Genomic DNA, 26888 nt, shown 5'->3' on the forward strand with positions numbered 1-26888 from the left:
GGACAGACAGTTGCACTGCACCTAAGAGGAAGTGTGGCAGGAGGAGAGCCACAAGCCAGAGACAAGAGGCGAAGCAAGCCTGTCTTGGCAGATAAGAGACTGACTTTACCAGAATTTGGTGTCTGAGGCTGGGAGGATTCTACATCCTCCAGCAGAGAACCAGTCCGCAAGGGACTGTATATTCCTTGGCCTAAGAAGCCTGGAGGCCCTGCCACAACCGAAGGGACCAGTAAAGCCGTACAAGGCTGGGAGCAGAAAGGAACCCACGTCGCAGGCCATACAGGCGAGAATACACGGAAAGCTTGGAAACGTGGGCTGTTACCCTATAACGAGGAGATAGCCAGAAGGAGCGCAGAAAGCACGGTAGGCCTACACCCTCACCCTGACCAGGGCCAATTTCCTCGTTGCTCTCAGACATCCAGGTCCCCTCCTAGCTGGGACTGTTTATGGGTCAGTTTACCTGTTTCAGTAAAGACCCTGGACTGCAACCTATTGTCTGTGTGCTCCTTCGCGCCTCCAGCACTACCGGTACTGGGACTCTCACCACCATCACTCCCACCATCCACTACACTGCCCTGGGGCCGCACTCTTCCCATGGGGAGTCACACCATCCCAGCTGCACACCTCATCAGCCCCAGCGGTCTGCCTTGCAGCGGCGGTACCTAATGACCGCAAATCCACGGGTGGCGTAGTCGGACATTATCAATAGCACATAACGGACTACCACTGGTCTGACCACCCTGAGCCACGGAACCGGGTTGCCACTACTACTCCCATCGTCCCCCTATTGCCCGGATCCGAGTGCCCCACGGCCCAGGGGGCGAGTCACCTGCCCGCCAGAAACAAGGAAGTGATGAGACTGTAAGGAGACGGCAGAGCTCAAGAGACAACATGAGAATACCCCTTAAAGTGTTTGTGGGGAAAAAGTGAAGTTGGGCAAAACATAAGAAAGCGCCTCTTCCAGATGTAATGACAGCTTGTATCACTCATTACATCCTGGCACATGGGAGAGCACAATCTGCGGCAGGCACTGCATGGATGGACCCTGGCACCTTATATCCTCACAGCACTTATGCCTTGTGCAGAACACAATAACAACTTGCAGAAGTCAGAATTCAAGGGTGGACAAAAACAACACGGGGATCCAGATAGCGAGGTGGTAATATTGGCCATAGGCGGCTTCAAAACAAGAACAACTCTCTTAAAAAATATTATTCTACATGGTCTTCCTGGAATAAATACTTCTCCCCAGGCAGGAATAACCTCTCTACATAAATGTTATTTTAAGCCAGAAAATATATAGATTTCTTTATTTCAATACATATAAATTGAAAACCTGTGAAGTTAGACGGTAACTATGATTATAATATGGATGGTTTCTCTTTTATTTCCCTTTTATCCCTCTTTCCCTATTTACATTTCCCTTTCCCTTCCCCCCTTTTTTTATCCACCTTTTCCTTTCCTCCTTCCCCTCCGAATTTCTTTCCATGTTCTCTTCTTTGTTTCCTTTATGTTGCAAGTTTGTTTTCTTGAGGTTGATGTAACAGTATATGACATTTTATTTTCCCTTTCCCCTATATGGTAAAAATCCCCAAATAAAAAGAATATAAAAAAAACAAGAATTCTGCCTTCTCGCCCCTCCACTGCATTATGCCCTCACAAGGGGCGGTATGAGCTGCGCTGTGATTGGCTTACAGCATCTGTATGAGCAAACGGCACGGCGATAACCTGCTCACAAGTAGTGAATATTCCCCCTAATTACCGCCAGGTATGCGAATATTAGCCCTTTACTACCCTAGCCCACCAGGAATATATTCATTAACCCTTTCACTTCCCTAGCTCACCAGGGATATACAAATTAACCTATTCACTTTTGTAGACCCCCAGGGATGTAACCATTAACCCCTATAGTGTCCTAGCCCACCAGGGATATAATCATTAACCTCTACACTACCCTAGCCTACCAGGGATGTAATTATTAACCCCTATACTGTCCTAGTCCACCAGGGATATAATCATTAAATATTTTATTATCCTAGACCACCAAGGATATAATCACTTAGGGGTGTTCAGACCTGTAAATAAAAAAATTACAGTAATGGCAGGGATGTACTGAAAACAAAGCAGAATACCCCCGGCTATAACAGCAGTGGATCCAGCACTCTCGTGGTCGGTGTTTGGGACTGGAAGCCCCTTTGGTCACCAATGACGATCGGATGATACGCCATTCCAGTCACCTGATTTCTGCCACCAATCACAGATCGTAGCCTCCAACTTCAAAGAACAGGACGTCATCACTACTGGTTCCGGTGCACACGACTAGAGGGCTACGCTGCATACATAGGGGTTAAAGCGGGTGACTATGCCTAATTATTTTTGTTTTCACTATACCCCTGACATTTACCAAGGGTGCGTGCACACGATTCGGAGCCGCTGCGGGTTTGAAGCTACGTGTCTATGCAGCGTCAAACCCGCAGCGTCCAGATGTTACAGCACAGTGGATAGAGTTCAAGAAATCCCATGTCCACTATACATCTCTGTGCACCTGCGGACCACCCGCGGACACGGACATGCAGTGCTTCTTACAGACCCGCAGCATGTCCATTTCTCTTGCGGGTCTGCATGTGGACTTTCCCCATAGACTAACATCAATGAGGAAAGTCCGCATGTGGAAAAAAAAAAAAAAAAAAAAATCGCAGCCACTCACTTGCACAGTGAGGGCGGAAGCCGCACGGCTGTTCAGCAGCGATGGGGCCGCAGTGGCACCGGATCGTGGGCACATACCCCAGATCGTGGGCACATACCCTAAGAGTTTCTTTTGCAGGTTTGGGGGCCCCCTTTACTCTCATTACTTCTCATAGACCACAAAGCATGTAACAATAAAACCCTTCTCATTGCCCGAGCCCACCAGGGATGTAAATATTAACTCCTTTACTTTCCTAGACCATCAGAAATTTATTCAATAGCCCTTTTATTTCCTCAGGACCACCAGGAATGTATTTCTTAACCTCTTAACTTCCCTAAATGAGGAAAGATGTTACCTATTACTGTGAAGAAAAAAAAGAGATGACAGGAAAAAATGTACGTGGTAGGTGCAGAATTTTGCGGAATATTACGGGTAAAGCTCATTCTCCCCAGCCTCAGAGAAGGTGCAGCTGCATCCCCCTCCTCCCCGTTTAGCATTTATCTGTATCTCTGCAGATCAGCGTCTGAACATGTACAGATATTCTGTATGTCTATTCTGTTCCCCGACATCAGCCATGTTTATGGGGTGTCAGCAGCACCTCCGGAGGGATCTCTCAGCTTTCTACTTTAGCAGCAGATAAACCTGTGGGATATAAAGTAGAGTTGTCTCCAGAGATCTTCATCAGGCAGCTTCAGCCCCGCGATGACCTAAGCAAACCCATTAAGAAAACAGAGACGGGAGGAAGACACAACATCTCCTTATACTGGGAGCTCGGGATCACTGGGACTGGAAAATAATAAGCTCCAGTACAGGTGACTGGTGAGTGAGCACAACAACATCCTCATACTACATACAGCAAGCGGGGGTAAGATATGTTACCAGACGTGTATGAGGTGTAGGATGCTGTATGTATCAGGCCTAGGTCTGTCATGTATGAGGTATAGGATGCTGTATGTATCAGGTCTAGGTCTGTCATGTATGAGGTATAGGATGCTGTATGTATCAGGCCTAGGTCTGTCATGTATGAGGTATAGGATGCTGTATGTATCAGGCCTAGGTCTGTCACGTATGAGGTATAGGATGCTGTATGTATCAGGTCTAGGTCTGTCACGTATGAGGTATAGGATGCTGTATGTATCAGGCCTAGGTCTGTCACGTATGAGGTATAGGATGCTGTATGTATAAGGCCTAGGTCTGTCACGTATGAGGTATAGGATGCTGTATGTATCAGGCCTAGGTCTGTCACGTATGAGGTATAGGATGCTGTATGTATCAGGCCTAGGTCTGTCACGTATGAGGTATAGGATGCTGTATGTATCAGGCCTAGGTCTGTCACGTATGAGGTATAGGATGCTGTATGTATCAGGCCTAGGTCTGTCACGTATGAGGTATAGGATGCTGTATGTATCAGGCCTAGGTCTGTCACGTATGAGGTATAGGATGCTGTATGTATCAGGCCTAGGTCTGTCACGTATGAGGTATAGGATGCTGTATGTATCAGGCCTAGGTCTGTCACGTATGAGGTATAGGATGCTGTATGTATCAGGCCTAGGTCTGTCACGTATGAGGTATAGGATGCTGTATGTATCAGGCCTAGGTCTGTCACGTATGAGGTATAGGATGCTGTATGTATCAGGCCTAGGTCTGTCACGTATGAGGTATAGGATGCTGTATGTATCAGGCCTAGGTCTGTCACGTATGAGGTATAGGATGCTGTATGTATCAGGCCTAGGTCTGTCACGTATGAGGTATAGGATGCTGTATGTATCAGGCCTAGGTCTGTCACGTATGAGGTATAGGATGCTGTATGTATCAGGTCTAGGTCTGTCACGTATGAGGTATAGGATGCTGTATGTATCAGGCCTAGGTCTGTCATGTATGAGGTATAGGATGCTGTATGTATCAGGTCTAGGTCTGTCATGTATGAGGTGTAGGATGCTGTATGTATCAGGCCTAGGTCTGTCACGTATGAGGTATAGGATGCTGTATGTATCAGGCCTAGGTCTGTCACATATGAGGTATAGGATGCTGTATGTATCATGTCTAGATCTGTCACGTATGAGGTATAGGATGCTGTATGTATCATGTCTAGATCTGTCACGTATGAGGTATCGGATGCTGTATGTATCATATCTAGATCTGTCACGTATGAGGTATCGGATGCTGTATGTATCATATCTAGATCTGTCACGTATGAGGTATCGGATGCTGTATGTATCATATCTAGATCTGTCACGTATGAGGTATAGGATGCTGTATGTATCAGGCCTAGGTCTGTCATGTTATGAGGTATAGGATGCTGTATGTATCAGGCCTAGGTCTGTCATGTTATGAGGTATAGGATGCTGTATGTATCAGGCCTAGGTCTGTCACGTATGAGGTATAGGATGCTGTATGTATCAGGTCAAGGTCTGTCACGTATAAGGTATAGGATGCTGTATGTATCAGGTCTAGGTCTGTCCTGTATGAGGTATAGGATGCTGTATGTATCAGGCCTAGGTCTGTCATGTATGAGGTATAGGATGCTGTATGTATCATGTCTAGGTCTGTCATGTATGAGGTATAGGATGCTGTATGTATCAGGCCTAGGTCTGTCACGTATGAGGTATAGGATGCTGTATGTATCAGGTCTAGGTCTGTCATGTATGAGGTATAGGATGCTGTATGTATCAGGCCTAGGTCTGTCATGTATGAGGTATAGGATGCTGTATGTATCATGTCTAGATCTGTCATGTATGAGGTATAGGATGCCATATGTATCAGGTCTAGGTCTATCACGTATAAGGTACAGGATGCTGTATGTATCAGGTCTAGGTCTGTCACGTATGAGGTATAGGATGCTGTATGTATCAGGTCTAGATCTGTCACGTATGAGGTATAGGATGCTGTATGTATCAGGTCTAGATCTGTCACGTATGAGGTATCGGATGCTGTATGTATCAGGCCTAGGTCTGTCATGTATGAGGTATAGGATGCTGTATGTATCAGGTCTAGATCTGTCATGTATGAGGTATAGGATGCTGTATGTATCATGTCTAGATCTGTCACGTATGAGGTATCGGATGCTGTATGTATCAGGTCTAGGTCTGTCACGTATGAGGTATAGGATGCTGTATGTATCAGGTCTAGGTCTGTCCTGTATGAGGTATAGGATGCTGTATGCATCAGGCCTAGGTCTGTCATGTATGAGGTATAGGATGCTGTATGTATCAGGTCTATGTCTGTCCTGTATGAGGTATAGGATGCCGTATGTATCAGGTCAAGGTCTGTCACGTATAAGGTATAGGATGCTGTATGTATCAGGTCTAGGTCTGTCCTGTATGAGGTATAGGATGCTGTATGTATCAGGTCTAGGTCTGTCATGTATGAGGTATAGGATGCTGTATGTATCAGGTCTAGGTCTGTCCTGTATGAGGTATAGGATGCCGTATGTATCAGGCCTAGCTCTGTCCTGTATGAGGTATAGGATGCTGTATGTATCAGGTCTAGGTCTGTCATGTATGAGGTATAGGATGCTGTATGTATCAGGCCTAGGTCTGTCATGTATGAGGTATAGGATGCTGTATGTATCAGGTCTAGATCTGTCACGTATGAGGTATAGGATGCTGTATGTATCAGGCCTAGGTCTGTCACGTATGATATGGTATACAGTGGTGGCCAAAAGTATTGGCACCCCTGCAACTCTGTCAGATAATACTGAGTTTCTTCCTGAAAATGATTGCAATCACAAATTCTTTGGTCTTATTCTCTTCATTTAATTTGCTTGCAAGGAAAAAACACAAAAGAGAATGAAGCAAAAATCAAATCATTGATCATTTCACACAAAACTCCAAAAATGGGCCAGACAAAAGTATTGGCACCCTCAGCCTAATACTTGGTTGCACAACCTTTAGCCAAAATAACTGTGAACAACCGCTTCCGGTAACCATCAATGAGTTTCTTACAATGCTCTGCTGGAATTGTAGACCATTCTTCTTTGGCAAACTGCTCCAGGTCCCTGATATTTGAAGGGTGCCTTCTCCAAACTGCCATTTTGAGATCTCTCCACAGGTGTTCTATGGGATTCAGGTCTGGACTCATTGCTGGCCACCTTAGACGTCTCCAGTGCTTTCTCTCAAACCATTTTATAGTGCTTTTGGAAGTGTGTTTTGGGTCATTGTCCTGCTGGAAGACCCATGACCTCTGAGGGAGACCCAGCTTTCTCACACTGGGCCCTACATTATGCTGCAAAATTTGTTGGTAGTCTTCAGACTTCATAATGCCATGCACACGGTCAAGCAGTCCAGTGCCAGAGGCAGCAAAGCAACCCCAAAACATCAGGGAACCTCCGCCATGTTTGACTGTAGGGACCGTGTTCTTTTCTTTGAATGCCTCTCTTTTTTTCCTGTACACTCTATGTTGATGCTTTTTCCCAAAAAGCTCTACTTTTGTCTCATCTGACCAGAGAACATTCTTCCAAAACGTTTTAGGCTTTCTCAGGTAAGTTTTGGCAAACTCCAGCCTGGCTTTTTTATGTCAAGGGGTAAGAAGTGGGGTCTTCCTGGGTATCCTCCCATACAGTCCCTTTTCATTCAGACGCCGACGGATAGTACGGGTTGACACTGTTGTACCCTCGGACTGCAGGGCAGCTTGAACTTGTTTGGATGTTAGTCGAGGTTCTTTATCCACCATCCACACAATCTTGCGTTGAAATCTCTCGTCAATTTTTCTTTTCCGTCCACATCTAGGGAGGTTAGCCACAGTGCCATGGGCTTTACACTTCTTGATGACACTGCGCACGGAAGACACAGGAACATTCAGGTCTTTGGAGATGGACTTGTAGCCTTGAGATTGCTCATGCTTCCTCACAATTTGGTTTCTCAAGTCCTCAGACAGTTGTTTGGTCTTCTTTCTTTCCTCCATGCTCAATGTGGTCACACAAGGACACAGGACAGAGGTTGAGTCAACTTTAATCCATGTTAACTGGCTGCAAGTGTGATTTAGTTATTGCCAACACCTGTTAGGTGCCACAGGTAAGTTACAGGTGCTGTTAATTACACCAATTAGAGAAGCATCACAGGATTTTTAAAAGGGTGCCAATACTTTTGTCCACCCCCTTTTTTAGGTTTGGTGTGGAATTATATCCAATTTGGCTTTAGGACAATTCTTTTTGTGTTTTTTCATTTAAGACAAATGTATGAAGACAAATGTCATGTATGAGGAATAGGATGCTGTATGTATCAGGCCTAGGTCTGTCCTGTATGAGGTATAGGATGCTGTATGTATCAGGTCTAGGTCTGTCATGTATGAGGTATAGGATGCTGTATGTATCAGGCCTAGATCTGTCATGTATGAGGTATAGGATGCTGTATGTATCAGGTCTAGGTCTGTCATGTATGAGGTATAGGATGCTGTATGTATCAGGTCTAGGTCAGTCACGTATAAGGTATAGGATGCTGTATGTATCAGGTCTAGGTCTGTCATATATGAGGTATAGGATGCTGTATGTATCAGGCCTAGATCTGTCATGTATGAGGTATAGGATGCTGTATGTATCAGGTCTAGGTGCGTCATCAATGAGATCTAGGATGCATTAAAAACTCTTCATACTCCATGAACTTTTCCACATTTAAACGTATTTTGTTGGGATTTTCTGTGATACAAAGTAACAAGTATCTGTGACGCATAAAGGAAAGAAGAGGTCACTGATTATATTACACATAGAAATCTGATAATTCTGCCGTACATTAGTATCCAGCCCGAGTGAGTACTTTGTAGGACCACCTTTCTCTGCAGTCTTTTGGGTCTGTCTCTCCCACCTTTCTCTGCTGCAGTCTTTTGGGGTCTGTCTCTCCCACCTTTCTCTGCAGTCTTTTGGGTCTGTCTCTCCCACCTTTCTCTGCTGCAGTCTCTTGGGGTCTGTCTCTCCCACCTTTCTCTGCTGCAGTCTCTTGGGGTCTGTCTCTCCCACCTCTTGCTGCAGTCTTTTGGGGTCTGTCTCTCCCACCTCTTGTTGCAGTCTTTTGGGGTCTGTCTCTCCCACCTTTCACGGCAGTCTTTTGGGGTCTGTGTCTCCCACCTTTCGCGGCAGTCTTTTGGGGTCTGTCTCTCCCACCTCTTGCTGCAGTCTTTTGGGGTCTGTCTCTCCCACCTCTTGCTGCAGTCTTTTGGGGTCTGTCTCTCCCACCTCTTGCTGCAGTCTTTTGGGGTCTGTCTCTCCCACCTTTCGCTGCAGTCTTTTGGGGTCTGTCTCTCCCACCTTTCTCTGCAGTCTTTTGGGGTCTGTCTCTCCCACCTCTTGCTGCAGTCTCTTGGGGTCTGTCTCTCCCACCTCTCGCTGCAGTCTTTTGGGGTCTGTCTCTCCCACCTCTTGCTGCAGTCTCTTGGGGTCTGTCTCTCCCACCTCTCGCTGCAGTCTTTTGGGGTCTGTCTCTCCCACCTTTCTCTGCAGTCTTTTGGGGTCAGTCTCTCCCACCTCTCGCTGCAGTCTTTTGGGGTCTGTCTCTCCCACCTCTTGCTGCAGTCTTTTGGGGTCTGTCTCTCCCACCTCTCGCTGCAGTCTTTTGGGGTCTGTCTCTCCCACCTCTCGCTGCAGTCTTTTGGGGTCTGTCTCTCCCACCTCTCGCTGCAGTCTTTTGGGGTCTGTCTCTCCCACCTCTTGCTGCAGTCTTTTGGGGTCTGTCTCTCCCACCTCTCACTGCAGTCTTTTGGGGTCTGTCTCTCCCACCTCTTGCTGCGGTCTTTTGGGGTCTCTCTCTCCCACCTCTCGCTGCAGTCTTTTGGGGTCTGTCTCTCCCACCTTTCTCTGCAGTCTTTTGGGGTCTGTCTCTCCCACCTTTCTCTGCAGTCTCTTGGGGGTCTGTCTCTCCCGCTTTGCACATCTAGAGGTGACATTTTGCCCCGTCTTCTTTGCACTCTTGCTCTCGCTCAGTGATCGGATGGAGACGTCTGTGATCAGTAATTTTCACGTCTTGTCACATTTTCTGTGGGATTTGGGTCTGGACTGTGACTGCGCCGTTCACACACAGGAATATGCTCTGCTTTAAGCCCTCCATTGTAGCTCTGCAGGATGTTGAGGGTCGTTGTCCTGCTAGAAGGTGAACCTACGCCCGGTCTCAGGTCTCCTGCAGCCTCTAATAGGTTTTCCTCCAGGATTGTCCTGTATTTGGCTCCATCCATCTTCCCATCACCTCTGAGCAGCTTCCCTGGCCCTGCGGAAAGTCTCCCCACAGCGTGATGCTACCACCACCATGTATGACAGTGGGGATGGTGTTTTCTGGGTGATGTGCAGTGTTAATTTTCTGTTACACATAGGGTTTTGCATTTAGCCTCCATAAGTTCTCCTTTGGTCTCATCTGACCAGATTTCCTTCCTCCACATTCTCGCTGTGTCCCCTACATAAGACTTCTTGCGGCATTCAAAAATGTCTTTCTTCTTGCCGCTCTTCCATAAAGGGCAGATTTGTGGAGTATATGACTAGTCGTCCTGTGGATCTCTGCAGCTCCTCCAGTGACCATGGGCCTCTCGGCTGCTTCTCTCATTAGCGCTCTCCTTGCTTGGGATGTCAGTTTCGGGGGACGGCCAAGTCTTTCTTGGGAGGTTTGCAGTTGTGCCATACTCCTTCCATTTTTGGATGATTGATTGCACAGTGCTCTTTGAGATGTTCAGGCTATTTTTTTTTTATAACCTAACCTTGCTTTACTCTTCTCCACAGCATTATCCCTGACCTGTCTGGTGGGCTCCTTGGTTTTCCTCTTTATCCCTGACCTGTCTGGTGGGCTCCTTGGTTTTCAGCTTTATCCCTGACCTGTCCGGTGGGCTCCTTGGTTTTCATGATTCCGTTTGATCCCCAATGTTCTTACACAAACCTCTGAGGCTTTCACAGAACAGCTGTAGTTATACTGAGAAAAATCACACCCAGGAGGACGCAATGTACGAATGATGTCACTTCTGGAGGCGATTGGTCACTCAGTGTTATTTAGGGGCATCAGACTACAGGGGGCTAAATACTAATGCACATCACAATGTTCAGATTTATATTTGTAAAATAATTAGTAAACCTCGTATAATTTCCTTTTCCCTTCACAAATACTTGTTACTTTGTGTTGGTGTCACAGAAAAGAGTGTAACGTGAAAAAAATTTGGAAAACTTCACGGGGTTTGAAGACTTTTTCAAGACAGTGTATATCAACTCTAGGTCTGTCATGTATGTGCTATAGGATGCTGTATGTATCACGTTTAGGTCTGTCATGTATGAGGTATAGGATGCTGTACGTAACAGGTTTAGGTCTTTCACATATAAGGTATAGGATGCTGTATGTATCAGGCCTAGGTCTGTCATGTATGAGGTATAGGATGCTGTATGTATCAGGCCTAGGTCTGTCATGTATGAGGTATAGGATGCTGTATGTATCAGGTCTAGGTCTGTCCTGTATGAGGTATAGGATGCTGTATGTATCAGAGCTAGGTCTGTCCTGTATGAGGTATAGGATGCTGTATGTATCAGGCCTAGGTCTGAAACGTATGAGGTATAGGATGCTGTATGTATCATGTCTTGGTCTGTCATGTATGAGGTATAGGATGCTGTATGTATCAGGTCTAGGTCTGTCATGTATGAGGTATAGGATGCTGTATGTATCAGGCCTAGGTCTGTCATGTATGAGGTATAGGATGCTGTATGTATCAGGCCTAGGTCTGTCATGTAAGAGGTATAGGATGCTGTATGTATCAGGCCTAGGTCTGTCATGTAAGAGGTATAGGATGCTGTATGTATCAGGCCTAGGTCTGTCATGTAAGAGGTATAGGATGCTGTATGTATCAGGCCTAGGTCTGTCATGTATGAGGTATAGGATGCTGTATGTATCAGGTCTAGGTCTGTCATGTATGAGGTATAGGATGCTGTATGTATCAGGCCTAGGTCTGTCATGTAAGAGGTATAGGATGCTGTATGTATTAGGTCGAGGTTAATTATACGAGACATTGGATACCGTGCATGGATCTCTATGTATGAAAAGTAATTCTGATGAAAATGACCTGAATACATTCACATATCCTAATGTATATACTGGAAGCAGATCCAGGAATATTTTCTCCTTCTCTCAAGAAAATATGGCCGACTGGTAACTTATTCCAGCTAATGGGAGCTTATGAAGAAGTGCTGTGTGACATGTGGAAGCTCGTCTGGAGGTTAAAACCATCCCACCAACCGAGGCCTCACTACAGTGTACTTGAACCAATGTGCCCATTTGTCCCGGGGCCAGTGGTTAGTATGTAGTGAGTCTCCATCTCCTCGCATCTCTCCCAGCACTCTGCGCCTCTTTTGCATTCGGGTCCGTTTTGTACAAGGGGCATCGGGCATAGACAATTCTGCTCCTTATGGCAACCAATTGGCTCAGATCAAGATGAACAAACCATTCACCACTGAAGTCTCCACTTGCCCTTCTGGGGGCTAAATCAATTCCTCTCTTTGTGGACAATTCTTTCCCTCGATACCTCACTACACATCACCTCCTCTGTAGCGGGAGACCTCATAGGATCACAGACAGACAGACAGACCCCCAACAGGCATTTAATGCCAAAAACATGGCGACTCCTCCTTCAAAAACAGCGGAGTGTTACTGTCCCAACATGTCTGTGTTGTCACGGAGGCCGACACAGCGGACATGGTACCCGGAGCCACACTCTCCACAGCTGCATCACTGGATATCTGCCACGAGAGGAGGACTCATACCCTCACTTTATATCCTTATATCTGGCCCCTAAACTCTCAGCGGATCAGATGACATCAAAAGAACAAGAACCTAAAACAAATGTCTCAACAAAACCTAAAAAGCTGGAACAACGAGCGAGAATCCAGAGCTTCCTAATAGGAGACGCAGTATTCAGGGGAGGGGGCACAAATGTTACTTTCATCCCCACAAACAAATCTTCAAAAAGTGGGGACGACATGAAGGAGACATTTCCATTCAGAGATATGAGTATGCTGAGTCCATCTCACCAAGGTGATATTACAATGGATCAGACATCGGCCCTTGATGGATCTGTCAGCTGGACGAGCAGGACACGGTCAGGTCCAGCCGAGCTCAAATCTTCAGGATGGGAAGGAATAAAAATAAAACAAAGCTTTGTGACGTCATTATTGATACTTACGTCCGGAGGGCTGCACCGATCAGGGTTTTAATTTCCCACTGACCGAACAGTAGATTTTTACTGGGAAATCATTAATCTAGCACTGGTGCTTTATAAGGACTGTGAGCAACTGTACGAATTATTACACGAGTTATTACACCTCGCACTGCTGCCCCTCCTCCGCCAGGTGACGTTTCCAGCAGATACTTTACATTTTTATAATGCAGCAAAAAGAAAACTCTCCCAGCTCCGCGCCGGCTCTGCCCGAGGCCTCATCTCCTGCCGACACAACCTGGGCTTATTACAGGGAGCAGGTTATTTGTGGAGATTCGCAGCACCAGCATCTATAAGGTGTGGGGAAAGGCGGACCCTACAACATTACGGGTACGGGCTGACACTGTGACATTACGGGTACGGGCTGACACTGTGACATTACGGGTACAGGCTGACACTCTAGCTGTATACAGGCTGACACTCTAGCTGTATACAGGATGGCACTATAGCTGTATACAGGATGGCACTATAGCTGTATACAGGATGGCACTATAGCTGTATACAGGATGGCACTATAGCTGTATACAGGATGGCACTATAGCTGTATACAGGATGGCACTATAGCTGTATACAGGATGGCACTATAGCTGTATACAGGCCGACACTATAGCTGTATACAGGATGACACTATAGCTGTATACAGGATGACACTATAGCTGTATACAGGATGGCACTATAGCTGTATACAGGATGGCACTATAGCTGTATACAGGATGACACTATACAGATAGGTGATCACAGTTACAGGACAGGTATAGTAAGGATATGTGCAAACGTTAAGCATTTTCTTTGTTTTTCTTGCATTTTTCCACACAGTTTTACAACAAAAAGGCAAGCATTCTCTAGTACCAGTGAATAGATTATTAGATTTTCTACGTCTTGTGCACACATTGCTTTTTTCCCTTGTAGATTTGAAGCAGTTTCATAAAGTCATGAACTCTTTCTGTGTATTTGCAGCATTTTTCACCAGTTCTAATGGTAAAACAGGACAGGCACAGGCTGACTCAGCAACGGGACAGGCACGGGCTGACCCAGCAACGGGACAGGCACGGGCTGACCCAGCAACGGGACAGGCACGGGCTGACCCAGCAACGGGACAGGCACGGGCTGACCCAGCAACGGGACAGGCACAGGTTGATACAACACAGTATCTGCCATATTGTACCACATCAGTGACATCTCCGCTATCCGCCATATTGTATCACATCAGTGACAGCTCCGCTATCCGCCATATTGTATCACATCAGTGACATCTCCGCTATCCGCCATGCTGTACCACATCAGTGACATCTCCGCAATCCGCCATATTGTACCACATCAGTGAGATCTCCGCTATCCGCCATATTATACCACATGAGTGAGATCTCCGCTATCCGCCATATTGTACCACATCAGTGAGATCTCCGCTATCCGCCATATTGTACCACATCAGTGAGATCTCCGCTATCCGCCATATTGTACCACATCAGTGAGATCTCCGCTATCCGCCATATTGTACCACATCAGTGACATCTCCGCTCTCCGCCATATTGTACCACATCAGTGAGATCTCCGCTATCCGCCATACTGTACCACATCAGTGGCATGTCCGCCATCCGCCATATTGTACATCAGTGACATCTCCGCTTATCCGCCATACTGTACCACATCAGTGACATCTCAGCTATCCGCCATATTGTACCACATCAGTGACATCTCCGCTATCCGCCATATTGTACCACATCAGTGACATCTCCGCTATCCGCTATACTGTACCACATCAGTGACATCTCCGCTATCCGCTATACTGTACCACATCAGTGACATCTCCGCTATCCGCCATATTGTAACACATCAGTGACATCTCCGCTATCCGCCATATTGTACCACATCAGTGACATCTCCACTATCCGCCATATTGTACCACATCAGTGACATCTCTGCTATCCGCCATATTGTACCACATCAGTGACATGTCCGCTATCCGCCATATTGTACCACATCAGTGACATCTCCGCTATCCGCCATATTGTACCACATCAGTGACATCTCCGCTATCCGCCATATTGTACCACATCAGTGACATCTCCGCTATCCGCCATATTGTACCACATCAGTGACATCTCCGCTATCCGCTATACTGTACCACATCAGTGACATCTCCGCCATATTGTACCACATCAGTGACATCTCCGCTATCCGCTATACTGTACCACATCAGTGACATCTCCGCCATATTGTACCACATCAGTGACATCTCCGCTATCCGCTATACTGTACCACATCAGTGACATCTCCGCCATATTGTACCACATCAGTGACATCTCAACTATCCGCCATATTGTACCACACCAGTGACATGTCCACTATCCACCATATTGTACCACATCAGTGACATCTCCGCTCTCCGCCATATTGTACCACATCAGTGACATCTCCGCTCTCCGCCATATTGTACCACATCAGTGACATCTCCGCTCTCCGCCATATTGTACCACATCAGTGACATCTCCGCTCTCCGCCATATTGTACCACATCAGTGACATCTCCGCTATCCGCTATACTGTACCACATCAGTGACATCTCCGCCATATTGTACCACATCAGTGACATCTCCGCTATCCGCTATACTGTACCACATCAGTGACATCTCCGCCATATTGTACCACATCAGTGACATCTCCGCTATCCGCTATACTGTACCACATCAGTGACATCTCCGCCATATTGTACCACATCAGTGACATCTCCGCTATCCGCCATATTGTACCACACCAGTGACATCTCCACTATCCGCCATATTGTACCACATCAGTGACATCTCTGCTATCCGCCATATTGTACCACATCAGTGACATGTCCGCTATCCGCCATATTGTACCACATCAGTGACATCTCCGCTATCCGCCATATTGTACCACATCAGTGACATCTCCGCTATCCGCCATATTGTACCACATCAGTGACATCTCCGCTATCCGCCATATTGTACCACATCAGTGACATCTCCGCTATCCGCTATACTGTACCACATCAGTGACATCTCCGCCATATTGTACCACATCAGTGACATCTCCGCTATCCGCTATACTGTACCACATCAGTGACATCTCCGCCATATTGTACCACATCAGTGACATCTCCGCTATCCGCTATACTGTACCACATCAGTGACATCTCCGCCATATTGTACCACATCAGTGACATCTCAACTATCCGCCATATTGTACCACACCAGTGACATGTCCACTATCCACCATATTGTACCACATCAGTGACATCTCCGCTCTCCGCCATATTGTACCACATCAGTGACATCTCCGCTCTCCGCCATATTGTACCACATCAGTGACATCTCCGCTCTCCGCCATATTGTACCACATCAGTGACATCTCCGCTCTCCGCCATATTGTACCACATCAGTGACATCTCCGCTATCCGCTATACTGTACCACATCAGTGACATCTCCGCCATATTGTACCACATCAGTGACATCTCCGCTATCCGCTATACTGTACCACATCAGTGACATCTCCGCCATATTGTACCACATCAGTGACATCTCCGCTATCCGCTATACTGTACCACATCAGTGACATCTCCGCCATATTGTACCACATCAGTGACATCTCCGCTATCCGCCATATTGTATCACATCAGTGACATCTCAACTATCCGCCATATTGTACCACACCAGTGACATGTCCACTATCCACCATATTGTACCACATCAGTGACATCTCCACTCTCCGCCATATTGTACCACATCAGTGACATGTCCACTATCCACCATATTGTACCACATCAGTGACATCTCCGCTCTCCGCCATATTGTACCACATCAGTGACATCTCCGCTATCCGCCATATTGTATCACATCAGTGACATCTCAACTATCCGCCATATTGTACCACACCAGTGACATGTCCACTATCCACCATATTGTACCACATCAGTGACATCTCCACTCTCCGCCATATTGTACCACATCAGTGACATGTCCACTATCCACCATATTGTACCACATCAGTGACATCTCCGCTCTCCGCCATATTGTACCACATCAGTGACATCTCCGCTATCCGCCATATTGTATCACATCAGTGACATCTCAACTATCCGCCATATTGTACCACACCAGTGACATGTCCACTATCCACCATATTGTACCACACCAGTGACATGTCCACTATCCACCATATTGTACCACATCAGTGACATGTCCACTATCCACCATATTGTACCACATCAGTGACATCTCCGCTCTCCGCCATATTGTACCACATCAGTGACATCTCCGCTCTCCGCCATATTGTACCACATCAGTGACATCTCCGCTCTCCGCCATATTGTACCACATCAGTGACATCTCCGCTCTCCGCCATATTGTACCACATCAGTGACATCTCCGCTCTCCGCCATATTGTACCACATCAGTGACATCTCCGCTATCCGCTATACTGTACCACATCAGTGACATCTCCGCCATATTGTACCACATCAGTGACATCTCCGCTATCCGCTATACTGTACCACATCAGTGACATCTCCGCCATATTGTACCACATCAGTGACATCTCCGCTATCCGCTATACTGTACCACATCAGTGACATCTCCGCCATATTGTACCACATCAGTGACATCTCCGCTATCCGCCATATTGTATCACATCAGTGACATCTCAACTATCCGCCATATTGTACCACACCAGTGACATGTCCACTATCCACCATATTGTACCACATCAGTGACATCTCCACTCTCCGCCATATTGTACCACATCAGTGACATCTCCGCTCTCCGCCATATTGTACCACATCAGTGACATCTCCGCTCTCCGCCATATTGTACCACATCAGTGACATCTCCGCTCTCCGCCATATTGTACCACATCAGTGACATCTCCGCTCTCCGCCATATTGTACCACATCAGTGACATCTCCGCTATCCGCCATATTGTACCACATCAGTGACATCTCCGCTATCCGCCATATTGTACCACATCAGTGACATCTCCGCTATCCGCCATATTGTACCACATCAGTGACATCTCCGCTATCCGCCATATTATACCACATGAGTGACATCTCCGCTATCCGCCATATTATACCACATGAGTGACATCTCCGCTATCCGCCATATTATACCACATGAGTGACATCTCCGCTATCCGCCATATTATACCACATGAGTGACATCTCCGCTATCCGCCATACTGTACCACATCAGTGACATCTCCGCTATCCGCCATATTGTACCACATCAGTGACATGTCCACTATCTGCCATATTGCACATCAGTGACATGTCCACTATCCGCCATATTGCACATCAGTGACATCTCCGCTATCCGCCATATTGCACATCAGTGACATGTCCACTATCCGCCATATTGTACCACATCAGTGTCAGCTCTGCCATATGCAGAAAACGGCAGATATCCAGGGGGCGGTATGTGCAGGCCGCTGACAACTTCCATCAGTCCGGTTTATGTCACCAGTGAAGCCATCAGGGTCCGGGTTCGTCCCCAGGTCATGTCGCTATTTGTCAGCCTGGTGGCATCATCAATACTACAAGGCTTTCATTAGTGGGGGCAGTGACCCCACCGTCTGTAGCTCACTGATGGGGGAGGGAGGGGAGAATACAAGAAAAATTATAGAAAGTTTACAATAAATGGTAAGAATCATTTCCTCCTGTGCAATGAGCCGTCACATCCATCTCCAGCCTAGAATCTGAGCACATTGAGCTGAGGCTGTGCCCTGACAATAACCTTAACTTCTCCTCCTCCACCAGCACAGACCTTCATACTGGGAGGTCTGCTCTGCAGCCTGCTCCACCTGCAGCACCGCACACAATGCCCCCACGGGCAAGCACAGACCTTCATACTGTGAGGTCTGCCCTGCAGCCTGCTCCACCTGCGGCACCGCACACAATGCCCCCTCAGGCCTGCATTGTGGGGGACTCAGTTAGATTACCTTGCACACTTGGAACTGTTCGGAGGTAAGGCTCTCCTGGATTTCCGGTTCTCGGGGAGACACCACAGCTCCCGGCTGCCCGGGTGGATAAACTGCACAGCCACCACCTGTTCCACCACCAACTCCTGCTCCAACCGGCGTTGAGGCAGTTAAGCCATCCAACACCTTCCGTATAGTCTTCATTCTCGGACACCTCTATGAGGTCAGGGGAGCACAGGGAGCCCCAAAGTTCATCCCCCAAATAAATGGAGTCAATTCCAGATGATGTGGGAAGGCACGAGGAGCAGTGTCTATAATGGACTAGGTGAGATAATAACGAGACATCGTGGAGAAGAGTCCGTGGAGTGAACCCCAGAAGTGTCCTACGGTGAAGTCGGATGATCCAGACCCAGATGAAAAAGTCCAATCCAAGAGGGAACTTTATGACCGCGACATCCCAGGAGCTCCCCAGTCAGTGCTGGATCCGATCTTCTCTAGTAGAGGTGCCAGACAAAGTCCATCGGTCAATCCCCAAAATGAAGAATTCACGGCCAGATATCTGCCCTGTCCACCAGCTGCAACACATGTCCGATACTGCCGGTCGTCTGATCCCGCCAGTCCCTACACCAGAGATAGATCACTAGAGCTGATCACTAGAGGCGAGATCACCGCCCCGTGCAGAACTGTAATAACTATATATTCCTCCTCTCAGAACTACAGATCGACTCCTCTGCTCTGGGCGTATACATGACCTGAACAAAGTGGAGAAAACACAGTCTACTCCACCAGTACTGGCACCAACAACAGTACCAGATCCCCCAACTCTTCTATAGATCAAATCCCCCAATCTAATCTACAGACAACTAGAATCCTCAATATTCTCTATAAGAAACTAGATTGCCAATTTCCACTATGGATAAACAGATCAGATCCCTCAATCTATCACAGAACCAGATCACTCAATACTTTGCTCTGTCTGACCAGATCGTTCACTATCTGTAATATTACAGCGGATCCTATAGTTAGTTTGATGAGGCCACATACCTCATTGCCCTGTAAAATAAAAGTGATCAATCTCCTCTATAGCAAACTAGATCCCACAATGTCTACATAAAATCCAGATCCCTCAAATTTTCTAGAACAGACTAGACCCGCCTAGCGATACCACATATCTCCCACCTGCTTTAACCAGATCCCCTAAACTACTCTACAAGTGATCACCAGATCTCTCAAGCTATATTGGATTGCTAAATCTGATGTGTAACAGACCAGATCTTTTCTTCACATCAGACCAGATCCCTGATTTTAGGTTAATTAGATCGACCAATCCATCATCAAAAAGCCTAGATCTCTCAGTTCATACTAGATCTCTCAATCTGATGTGTAACAGACCGATCCCTCACTCTAGGCTTGATCAGATCACCAAAATCCACTGTATAATAGACCAGGTCTCTAAATCTTTACCAAATCCCCCAAATTTAAGTGTGACATACAACATATCTTCCTCACTATAGATTACATCTCTCAATCTGTAACAGATCCCCCCATCTACTTTATAAAAATATAGATCTCACAATCTGTAACAGTACCTCCAGTCAACTCTAAAATACACCAGATTTCTCAATTTAGATTAGATCCTCAATCTGTTATGTAACTGACTAGATCACTTTTTTTTATATTAGACAAGATGTATACTACATTCTCCAGACTAGATCCCTTATTCACAACAGACTAGATTTCCCAATATATAGCGCACCAATCTACTCTATAACAGACAAGATCTCACAACCTATACTTGATCCTCCAAAACTAGATCCCTTGTTTACAACAGACCAGATCTCACAACCTATATAAGATCACTTTAGACTCGATCTCTTCTTTACAACAGGCCAGATTTTACAATCTATACTAAATCTGTCAGTCTAATAAATACCAAAGACTAGATCTGACAATCTATATAGATCCCGGGACTAGATCCCTTCTTTACATAAATCAGATGTTACAATCCATACTAGATCTCTCAATCTACTCTAGAGCAGACAGGATTTCTCCTGACCCCCTGGAGCTGGTGCCGGATCCCCGATCTCTCCTGACCCCCCCTGTCCCGGATCCCCGATCTCTCCTGACTCCCTGGAGCTGGTGCCGGATCCCCGATCTCTCCTGACCCCCTGGTGTCGAATCCCCGATCTCTCCTGACCCCCTGGTCCTGGATCTCCGATCTCTCCTGACCCCCTGGTCCCGGATCCCCGATCTCTCCTGACCCCCTGGACCCGGATCCCCGATCTCTCCTGACCCCCTGGTCCCGGATCCCCGATCTCTCCTGACTCCCTGGAGCTGGTGCCGGATCCCCGATCTCTCCTGACTCCCTGGAGCTGGTGCCGGATCCCCGATCTCTCCTGACCCCCTGGTGTCGAATCCCCGATCTCTCCTGACCCCCTGGTCCCGGATCCCCGATCTCTCCTGACCCCCTGGTCCCGGATCCCCGATCTCTCCTGACCCCCTGGTCCCGGATCCCCGATCTCTCCTGACCCCCTGGTCCCGGATCCCCGATCTCTCCTGACCCCCTGGTCCCGGATCCCCGATCTCTCCTGACCCCCTGGTCCCGGATCCCCGATCTCTCCTGACCCCCCGGTCCGGATCCCCGATCTCTCCTGACCCCCTGGTCCCGGATCCCCGATCTCTCCTGACCCCCCGGTCCCGGATCCCCGATCTCTCCTGACCCCCTGGTCCCGGATCCCCGATCTCTCCTGACCCCCCGGTCCCGGATCCCCGATCTCTCCTGACCCCCTGGTCCCGGATCCCCGATCTCTCCTGACCCCCTGGTCCCGGATCCCCGATCTCTCCTGACTCCCTGGAGCTGGTGCCGGATCCCCGATCTCTCCTGACCCCCTGGTCCCGGATCCTCGATCTCCAGCAGATCCCCGGCGGTTGGTTCCTTCGGCTCCTCCGCAGGGTCCCGCAGCCGGCGCTGCTCCTGCAGACAGGACGGGCGGCTCCGGTCCCTCCACAGGTTCCGCACCTGCCTCCTGTCAGGGCGCAGCTGCCTCCGAGACTGCGGTGATTTACACTCCGGACTCGGCTGCAGCTGTGGGGATGACAGGGTGTGAGGAGCCGCGGTGAGTGCTCAGCCCCGGTCCCGGTCAGCAGCCTCCTCCTCCCGCTCACTCTCTCCGGATCTCCGCACTGGAGCTGAGCAGGTGCGGCCGCCGCTGGAGCCCGGTCCGGAGCCTCGGCTGTCACCACTGCTGTCCGTGGTGCTGAGGAGAATGGGCGGGAACTGGAGGGCGGGAAAAAGGCGGGACGCGAGGCAATAAATAATTCAAACACACTGACGTGACTCCACCCAGTAACGCCCCTACACGTGACTAGAGGTGTCACGCCCCTTGGCATTCTACTAACCAGTCACGTAGTTTAGTTGTTAAAGGTGATGAGACGCCCACTCGTCACTGACCAATCAGAAGACACCTATGTCAGGATCAGTAAAAAATAGCCACGCCCATTTTGGGTTCCGTCAGCTGCTGCAAAAGTAGGCGGTGCTCTTCCCAACAGTTAATGATTGGTCGGCTGTGGAATGATTGAAAGCTAAGCGAGCGAATAAAGAGCGAGCGTCCGCGCTTCACGTGAAGGGCGTGGTTAGAGGGAGGTATATAATGGATATTTTTTGGAGCAGCATAAAGCTGTGTGAGGTGGTTGTCATAGAATGATGGTTGATTTGGTTGTGGAGCATTAGCTCTGAGGCGACTGACGCGCTGCGCCCTCTTCTCGTAGGTAGTGGAGTCATACATGGTCGCCCTGAATCACACACAGTGTGCACAAAGCGCACGGTCGGCGCGGGGACCCCGGCAGAGGCCGCTGCTCCGTTCCCTCAGCCATTTGCGGCTCGTTGTCAGTGGGACGGTGTAGTGTTATCGAATCATGTCCCAAATAACAGGGGAGAAGTCTCCATGAGGTAAAATGAGCGCAAGTCCGCCATTGTGTGATCCGGGGCCCCCCACATCCACCTCCGGGGGCTTCTCTGTCCTCATCTACATCCATAGACATTAATATGGAGGAAAGTATGTGCCCCCCACATCCACCTCCAGGGGCTTCTCTGTCCTCATCTACATCCATAGACATTAATATGGAGGAAAGTATGTGCCCCCCACATCCACCTCCAGGGGCTTCTCTGTCCTCATCTACATCCATAGACATTAATATGGAGAAAGTATGTGCCCCCCACATCCACCTCCAGGGGCTTCTCTGTCCTCATCTATATCCATAGACATTAATATGGAGAAAGTATGTGCCCCCCACATCCACCTCCAGGGGCTTCTCTGTCCTCATCTACATCCATAGACATTAATATGGAGAAAGTATGTGCCCCCCACATCCACCTCCAGGGGCTCCTCTGTCCTCATCTACATCCATAGACATTAATATGGAGGAAAGTATGTGCCCCCCACATCCACCTCCGGGGGCTTCTCTGTCCTCATCTACATCCATAGACATTAATATGGAGAAAGTATGTGCCCCCCACATCCACCTCCAGGGGCTTCTCTGTCCTCATCTATATCCATAGACATTAATATGGAGAAAGTATGTGCCCCCCACATCCACCTCCGAGGGCTTCTCTGTCCTCATCTACATCCATAGACATTAATATGGAGAAAGTATGTGCCCCCCACATCCACCTCCAGGGGCTTCTCTGTCCTCATCTACATCCATAGACATTAATATGGAGAAAGTATGTGCCCCCCACATCCATCTCCGGGGGCTTCTCTGTCCTCATCTACATCCATAGACATTCATATGGAGAAAAGTATGTGCCCCCCCACATCCACCTCCAGGGGCTTCTCTGTCCTCATCTACATCCATAGAGATTAATATGGAGGAAAGTATGTGCCCCCCACATCCACCTCCGGGGCTTCTCTGTCCTCATCTACATCCATAGAGATTAATATGGAGGAAAGTATGTGCCCCCCACATCCACCTCTGGGGGCTTCTCTGTCCTGATCTACATCCATAGACATTAATATGGAGAAAAGTATGTGCCCCCCACATCCACCTCCGGGGGCTTCTCTGTCCTCATCTACATCCATAGACATTCATATGGAGAAAAGTATGTGCCCCCCCCACATCCACCTCCGGGGGCTTCTCTGTCCTCATCTACATCCATAGAGATTAATATGGAGGAAAGTATGTGCCCCCCACATCCACCTCCGGGGGCTTCTCTATCCTCATCTACACCCATAGACATTAATATGGAGAAAAGTATGTGCCCCCCACATCCACCTCCGGGGGCTTCTCTATCCTCATCTACACCCATAGACATTAATATGGAGAAAAGTATGTGCCCCCCACATCCACCTCCAGGGGCTTCTCTGTCCTCATCTACATCCATAGACATTAATATGGAGAAAAGTATGTGCCCCCCACATCCACCTCCAGGGGCTTCTCTGTCCTCATCTACATCCATAGACATTAATATGGAGAAAGTATGTGACTCCTCTCCCATTTGTGGGGTCAGACCCTGGTGTTGGGCGGAGGCTGAGCTCACAATCTTCATTATAGGATGGGTCTGGGGTCCGGGCACTGTGCGGCCGCTCATGTCCTCCTCCATGTCTGTATGGACCTTGTATATTGGGCACCATCATGGCTGACAGATAAGAGTCTTTCCCAAACTGTTCCTACAAAGCTGAATATACAATTGTCCACAATGTCTTGTGCTGAAGATTAAGATTTCCCACTGGAGCTGAGGGGCCGCGGCCGCCCCTTGATAATGAGCCCAGAGCATTATCCCTCTTCTGTACAGCGGCACAATGCAGTCGGGGTAACGTTCGACGACTTGCCCAGTCCACCTTCTGACATGTCAGCAGTGATCAGTAAGGATGATATCTAATCACAGGCGTCGACTGGCTGCTATTCCTGCCATGTAAATGGGAGCAATACAATTGCTAAATGTAGGGGACAGTTACTTTCTAATATGGGGGGTTATATATCTGTGATCTTATATCACGTTGTGACTAAAAACCTGAAAACATCGGGGGGGCAAGTATTTTTGTCCATTTAGGCAGCACAGACATTAGTATGCAGACACTGGATTGGGTAGATTTTGCAATCTGAAATCAATAGTTTGATCTTTGTCCTATTCTGTGTCCACTATATACATTTATACTTCACATTTATAGGGGGGCGGGGGCTTGCTGCACCTCAAGGGCTTGTGTAACACAGAGGAAGCTCCTGATGCTGTGTGATTGGTGGAGATGAGGGGGGCGGGCTTCCAGTTTGTCCCGCCTTACTTCCCTTTATGGTGTGAACATCCCGCAATTGCAACATGTTTGCAAGTAAACCCATCATATTGATTGGATGCATCACGTCTGACGGTGGGGGGGATCTCGGCTCTTGTTTGCACCTGCCCCTTTACATCCCAATAACTGGTCGCCTATCATTACACATATTTCACTTTCACAAACTTACAACCAGTAGAGTCGTCCTCTTATAGCTGAGCGTCTGTTGCAGTGTATCAGTCCGGACAATCCTTTGACTCCAGACTGATACATTGTAACAAACGATCAGGACAGAAGGAAGATTTGGGCTGCTGATTTCTTGCACTTGTAGAAGACTCTCCAGGCTGGATACACTTTAACAAACCCTCAGCCATGAGAAGTACCAGGTAGTAAGGAAACTTGTATAGAGGAATGTTTCCGTTTGCTGACATCAAGCAGAGATCTTGAAAATGGTGACGAATCGAACCACAGTCGATCAGAAAGTCTCAGAGCTTTTTATTATAGGATCATAACACAAAATAGAATGATCCCTTTAAATCCAGGCAGAGGCATCATTCTATCTGGCAGCAATGTAGCTGAGACATGCGCGCTCCCCAGGGTGTTGGAGGATGTCTGCCGGCTCTGCCCCTCCTCAGCATGTTTTAGCACTTGGTTAGGAGGTAGGACAGCAGCCCGAGGGGCCGATTATACAATTTGACTAATTCTCCACCCAGAAGGCAACATTTCAGATTGTGGCCTCCGTAAATGTATCAGCGCGCGGTTCCCAGATAATCGCCAATGGCAGACACAAGCGCCTCACACCTCGCAGGAGCCTCGCTCCCTTGTTACATGTCTGGATACATTGTTCCAGGCCAGATAAGATATTCCTTACAAGAAAGCATGAAAGGCAGTGACTCTGCGGAGAGATGGAGCAGCAGAGCCACCGCATCCCCGCTGCTCGCTCCTCCCGGCCAATAAAACCTCTCAAATGGATGGAGGATCCAGTGGATTAACCCTGTAACCCAAAATACCGACTGTGTGACGGAGCAGGAAGGGCCGCTATTAAAGGGGATGTCCACTTCTGGACACTTTTTTTTCTTAAATGCTTGTATTTGGGGCTAAAAATCATTTTTGCAGACTATTTCATCACACTAAACTCCCCAGGGTGCTGCCCCCGTATGTTGGTTGTGATTGGCCTCGCTGCAGTGTTTCTGGCGCAGGTTCACACTCGCCTTCTGTTTTCAGGAGCCGATATGATTATAATCTGGTGATCGCACAATCAGCGCAGTTAACCCTTAAAGTTCTGGAATTAAGTATTCTGCAGCTTTGGTCATTCTTAAATCATACTACGACTAGGGACTGAAATCCAAACAGACTCAATACTTCTCACAGCTAAGGAACTGTTACAGTTGTATCCAGCCTGGACAATCCTGTCTGCTCCATGTTGTTACATTGTTCTTGCCGAGAAGAACTACGCAAATGGAGTATTTTGGGGGGGACTTGGAAAGTAGGGGCTACTATAGGGGCATAGATGGCATTAAATGGGCACCTGGGATTCATGGAACATCATTTTTATGTCCCATGCTGTTGTTTTATATCTTCCAGTAATAACTGAATTCCCCTTTCCACATACCACTTGAAACCTACCATTACCCTTGACCCCTGCCCTCTTCTTGTCTATTCTTCATTAATTTCACACCCACTGACCTTTTCCCCTCTCGAACATTGTGCCCTGCTGTCTGCCCTTTCTATGGATGAGACCGTGAGTGCTAACATGCCCCCCATCACTGTACCCTACATCCATGTCTGCCCCCTGCACTCCTCTTCTTAATTAGAGCAAACCGATCCCTGGATCATTCCTC

At 47.9% G+C, this 26888-nt stretch overlaps 1 protein-coding gene across 9 annotated transcripts in view; it reads right to left on the bottom strand.

The window, feature by feature from the left end:
- Window positions 1-19719, bottom strand: part of STXBP5L (syntaxin binding protein 5L) — a 604719-nt gene extending 585000 nt beyond the window's left edge. For all 9 annotated transcript variants that reach the window (XM_073668710.1, XM_073668706.1, XM_073668709.1 and 6 more), the window contains exon 1: window positions 18803-19719. In XM_073668710.1, the coding sequence (XP_073524811.1) occupies window positions 18803-18985 (183 nt within the window). In that variant the 5' untranslated portion in view covers window positions 18986-19719. The remainder of the gene's footprint in view (window positions 1-18802) is intronic.
- Between the last annotated feature and the right edge of the window lie 7169 nt (window positions 19720-26888).

Source organism: Phyllobates terribilis, unplaced genomic scaffold (assembly GCF_046119375.1).
Source record: "Phyllobates terribilis strain yellow unplaced genomic scaffold, ASM4611937v1 Scaffold_2__4_contigs__length_985480577, whole genome shotgun sequence".
Taxonomy (NCBI): domain Eukaryota; kingdom Metazoa; phylum Chordata; class Amphibia; order Anura; family Dendrobatidae; genus Phyllobates; species Phyllobates terribilis.